This window comes from Fonticula alba, assembly GCF_000388065.1.
Source record: "Fonticula alba strain ATCC 38817 unplaced genomic scaffold supercont2.8, whole genome shotgun sequence".
Classification (NCBI taxonomy): Eukaryota; order Rotosphaerida; family Fonticulaceae; genus Fonticula; species Fonticula alba.
This window is the reverse complement of record NW_009242978.1, coordinates 451,599-455,814: the sequence shown is the minus strand read 5'-3', so window position 1 is coordinate 455,814 and position 4,216 is coordinate 451,599. Positions and strand designations below refer to the sequence as shown.

At 70.4% G+C, this 4,216-nt stretch overlaps 2 protein-coding genes across 2 annotated transcripts in view; both read right to left on the bottom strand.

Moving 5' to 3' along the window:
• The window catches only part of H696_04764 (methylenetetrahydrofolate reductase), a gene marked incomplete at its 5' end in the record, with an annotated part of 1,870 nt that extends 1,764 nt beyond the window's left edge, over window positions 1-106 (bottom strand). Inside the window, one exon of the mRNA XM_009498627.1 lies at window positions 38-106. Within this exon, the coding sequence (XP_009496902.1) occupies window positions 38-106 (69 nt within the window). The remainder of the gene's footprint in view (window positions 1-37) is intronic.
• Window positions 107-3,515: 3,409 nt separating this feature from the next.
• Window positions 3,516-4,216, bottom strand: part of H696_04763 (hypothetical protein) — a gene marked incomplete at its 3' end in the record, with an annotated part of 4,061 nt that continues 3,360 nt past the window's right edge. The window contains exon 4 of the mRNA XM_009498626.1: window positions 3,516-3,980. Within this exon, the coding sequence (XP_009496901.1) occupies window positions 3,516-3,980 (465 nt within the window). The remainder of the gene's footprint in view (window positions 3,981-4,216) is intronic.

Below are 4,216 nucleotides of genomic sequence, written 5' to 3'. Positions count from 1 at the left end.
GGGGGGGGGGCGGAGAAGGAGAAGCATGCATAGGGACCTGGTCGCCGCGACCGCGGGGCGGCCCCCCTTGAGGTAGTCCTTCGCACTCCACCGAAGAGGGGGGCATCCTCGCCTCGCCTCGCCTCGCCTCGCCTCGCCTGGCGCTTCTTCCTCGCCCGGCAGACAGGTGGACATGCACATCGGGCCGGGCTCCCTGTCAGTGCGCGCGCGCGCGCGTATGTGTGCCTGGTATGGGCGGGAGGGGGCGAGGCGCGGGGGAGTTCGCGGCCCGGACAGGCAGGCCCGAGGGACGGGCTGGTCCGGGAGTCCGGCCACCCCCCTCGGCCGCCCTTCCCCTGCCTGGCACGGGGACAGGCAGGCCATCGACCCTGCCAGATTCCCTCCGCCTGTTCCAAGGGGAGGAGGCAAATGCCGGCCGACAAGCAGGCCGCCCCCGGGGGCGCATGGGCGTGCGCGACCCGCCGAGAGGGCGGCTGTGCAGGTTCCTCTGGCGTGGTCGAGGGCTGGGTTCCGGCGTCACATTTTTTCCGACCACTGCCCGGCCCGAGGATGGGTCCCTCGCCCGGCCGCCCGCCCCCCCCCCCCCCCGCGTTGCCATGCGTCTGCGCCCGGTTGCGAGCGACTACGCTGCCGTGCGGCAGGAAAGAACGCAGGGGGCCTCGAGCAGGCTGGCGTCGCAATCGAGGGCCACAAGGCCCCGCGGTTCCCACCCCATGTTGCCGAACACCTCCACGCTCATTTCACCGGGGGGGGGGGAGTGGCCCCCACAAGCCAAGGTTCCCCCGGGGTCCGGCCACATCGCCGCCGGGAACTGGACACCAGCCGGCGCCGGCTCCTCTCGTCGGCGAATGTCACCCCCATCGCCGCGCCCCGGGCCGAGACCCGCGTGCAGCGGGTCTTAATCTGTGGGTTCGTGCGCTTCAACGCCAGCGGCGCCCGCGCTGCTCTCCTGCCGCCATGCCATTCCCTGCCGCTCCCTTGGGTGGACGGAGGCCACACGGCATGCACACTCACACACACACACACACGCACACACGCGCGCGGCGCCCGGCGGCTCCACTCGCGCATCCTCCTGCCGCAGCCGTCACCGCCCTGGCCCCGGCCGGCCCCTCCCCCCCCCCGGCCGGCCCTTTCTCCGTTGGAGGGCTGCCCCCCCGCCGCAGGGCCGCCCCCTTCCGGCCACTAACTACACTGTCCCGCCCGCGCCCTGCCTCATTTTCCGAAAGACCCCCAGGTGCATGCAGAGACGCGCATGCGGGCGCGCGCGCGCGCGTAACGTCCGAGCTGTGCCCCCCCCCCCCTCGGCCACAACCGGCTGGTGCCCCCGCTCCCGACAGCGCCGGAACATCATCCGATCGGCTGGAGATCCCCCGCCGAACCCCTCACGCCACTTTTTGCGGCGCCCACGCCCGGTGAGATTCTTTCCCCGCCCGACTGCAGGAAAGCGGCGAGGGGCCAGCCCTGGGGCATTTCATTTTTGGATCCTCACCTACTCGGTCCCCCCCCGGGGGGAAGGGGGGGGGGGGCTGCGCACCGAAGCGCATGTGCGCTTCGAGGCGGTGCGATTTTTCAATCAAAGTCTGCACCATGGCGTCGGGCTCCGATGCCCCCTCCTTCCTCGCCGGGGAGAGTACAACGGCCCGCCTCGGGCGCGCCCCCAGCACCGGCCCAGGAGGGCCCCCGCCCCCCCCCCCCCAACAGCCATGGTCAACCTGCCACCGGGTGTTCCCCGCCGGCGGCGGCCCTCTCGCCGGCCGAAGGAACGGCACGAGCTGCGAGAAACAGCAAGGGCCGGGGGGGGGGGGGGAGGGTGCGTGCCAGCGTGAAAAGGCCGCTCTCGGGGGAGCCCGCGCGTGCAGCCCGGCGACCTAAAGGGTGAACCGTGCCCCCCCGAGCGCGGCGGGCGCCGGAGAATCCGGGGGTTCGGTGCACATAAGTGTGAAAATGGCCCATTCGCGAGTGCGTTCTCCTGGGCGCGCCCGTCCGCGGGGGCTCATGCTGCTCATTCGGCGCGCGCGTGCTACTGCCCATCGAACAGATAGACCTTTCGGGGGCACCTGCGCATATCCTCGATCAGGTGATCCAGCGCGGCCTCTCGGCCCGGGCACGTGGCGTGCCCACGCCGGCGCCGTCGCCGTCGCCGGGCAGCCACACCCACGACCAGGCACAGGAGGAGGAGCACATGCCCGATCACCAGCAGCCCGAGGCAAAAGCCCGCGCCATAGGCCGCCGCGCTATATGTCGCGCCGGGGTGCGGGGGGTGGCATCGCGGCCCGGGGCCCGGGGCGGGGAGGCCCCTCTCGGCGGCCTTTGGTCCTGCGACCGACGTGGCAGGACCCCCGGCGGCGGCTGTGTGTGCTGGCTGCCACCAGGCCGCCTGGGCCAGGGGCCTGGACACGCCCATCGGCGAGCGTGCCCTTTGAGGCCCGGCTTGGCGTTTGGTGGTTGGCTTCGGCTGTCCAGGGGGGGTGCCCATGCCGGAGCATCGCCTCGTGGCCACGGGCCGAAGTGGGGGCCTGGCTGGCCGTTTGGTGGCTCGGGGTGGGACTCGCCCTCGGGAGCCTGGCCCCTGTCCGGGGAGGACATGCCTCAGCTGGCGGGCCTTCGCCGCGTGGGCCCGGGGCAGGGCGATTGTCAAGGTGCTTGGCAGGAGGGCCCGGCGACGAGCAGGAGGACCGCGCGCCTCCATGTTGGGCAAAGCGGGCTCGCCCTCACAGGCCCTTGGACGGGAGGCGAGAGCCGGGCGAGGGGGGCGGCGGCGGCGGCAGATGGGCTGAGCCTTTCGCCCAAGCCGTTCTTCACGCCAAAAGACCGCCTGGAAAGGAGGGACCCAGGGGCCAGAGGGCTGCCGAGGGACGGAGCGCGATCAAAAGGAGGGCAGTAAGTTGCAAGAACCAAAGTACGAGGCTCGGGAAAGAGGACAACCGAGGGGAGGCGGAGGACCGATGGGAGATGGATAGCTCATCCGTCGTTGGCGATCGCCGGACATGGGGTGCCCTTTCAGTTGGTGCATGCCCGCTGGCCCAGGGCCCCTGCCGGCGCGGAGGGCCCGGCGTCAAAGACAGACGCCATCATGCCGACACACGCGCCTTCCCCCGGCGGGTGGCTTGCTTTCCGGCCCTCCCGGCCGGGCCTCGCCCGCCGCCGGGCGCCGCGCTGACCCCACAATCGCCGCCCGAATGGCCAACGACAGGGCGGACGCACAGTTGCCAACGCTCTTCGCAGGTCTGCAAATTGATCTATTGGTGGTGGATGAGGGGGCTTCGGACGGGGCGCCATGCTGCCTTAATTGGAATGCCGCACGGTTGTCGTGTGTGCATGTGCGTGTGTGTGTGTGTGTGTGTATGTGGTGTCTGTGTGAGGAGGAAGCGGGGGGGGGGGGGGGCCCTTTCTTGGGGTGTTGTTATTTTTTGTGTTGTTGGTGTTTGCGTCTTAGGGGTGGTGGGTGGGTTGGGGCGCGTGGTGCGGTGGGTGGGGGTGGGGGAGGCGGGGGGGGGGGGAGGGATCCTTCCCTCTCAGTTGTCCTCGTCACTGCTCCACTTGCTGATATCGTAAACCTCATCATCGAACTGGCTGTCATCCAGGGCCGAGGCGTCCTGCACCGAGAGGGCCAGCTTCTTCTTGGCGGCCTTCTTGGCGGCCTTCTTGGTCTTCTTCTTGTGCTCGGTGACGCCCTCCCCGGCGGCAGCGGCCCCGAGGCCGGGCATGGAGTCGATCTCGGCGATGTCACTCTCGGAGGTGGTCGGCGCCGGGGGCACCGACGACTGGGGCACAATGCCAAGCACGGCCAGGCGGCTGATGCGAATGTGCGTGGCGTTGAGGTAGAAGTGGTGCAGGTCGGTGTCGACCGGCAGATCCAGCCACAGGGCATTGACGGGCTTCTCGGCGGCCTGCTCGGGCTCCAGGTGGTGAAGTGCCGCCACCGGGGTCAGGGCGTGCTCCTGGCGGTACTTGTCGACAATGGTCGAGTGGGTCTCGAGCTGCAGAGTGGCGAGGGGGGGAGAAAGGAGGGGAGGGGGAGAGCAGGAGGAGGGGAGGGGGAGAGCAGGAGGAGGGGAGGGGGGGAGAAAGGAGGGGAGGGGGAGAGCAGGAGGAGGGGAGGGGGAGAGCAGGAGGAGAGGGCAGGAGGAGAGAGCAGGAGGAGAGAGCAGGAGGAGAGAGCAAGGAGGAGAGAGCAGGAGGAGAGAGCAAGGAGAAGAGAGCAGGAGGAGAGAGC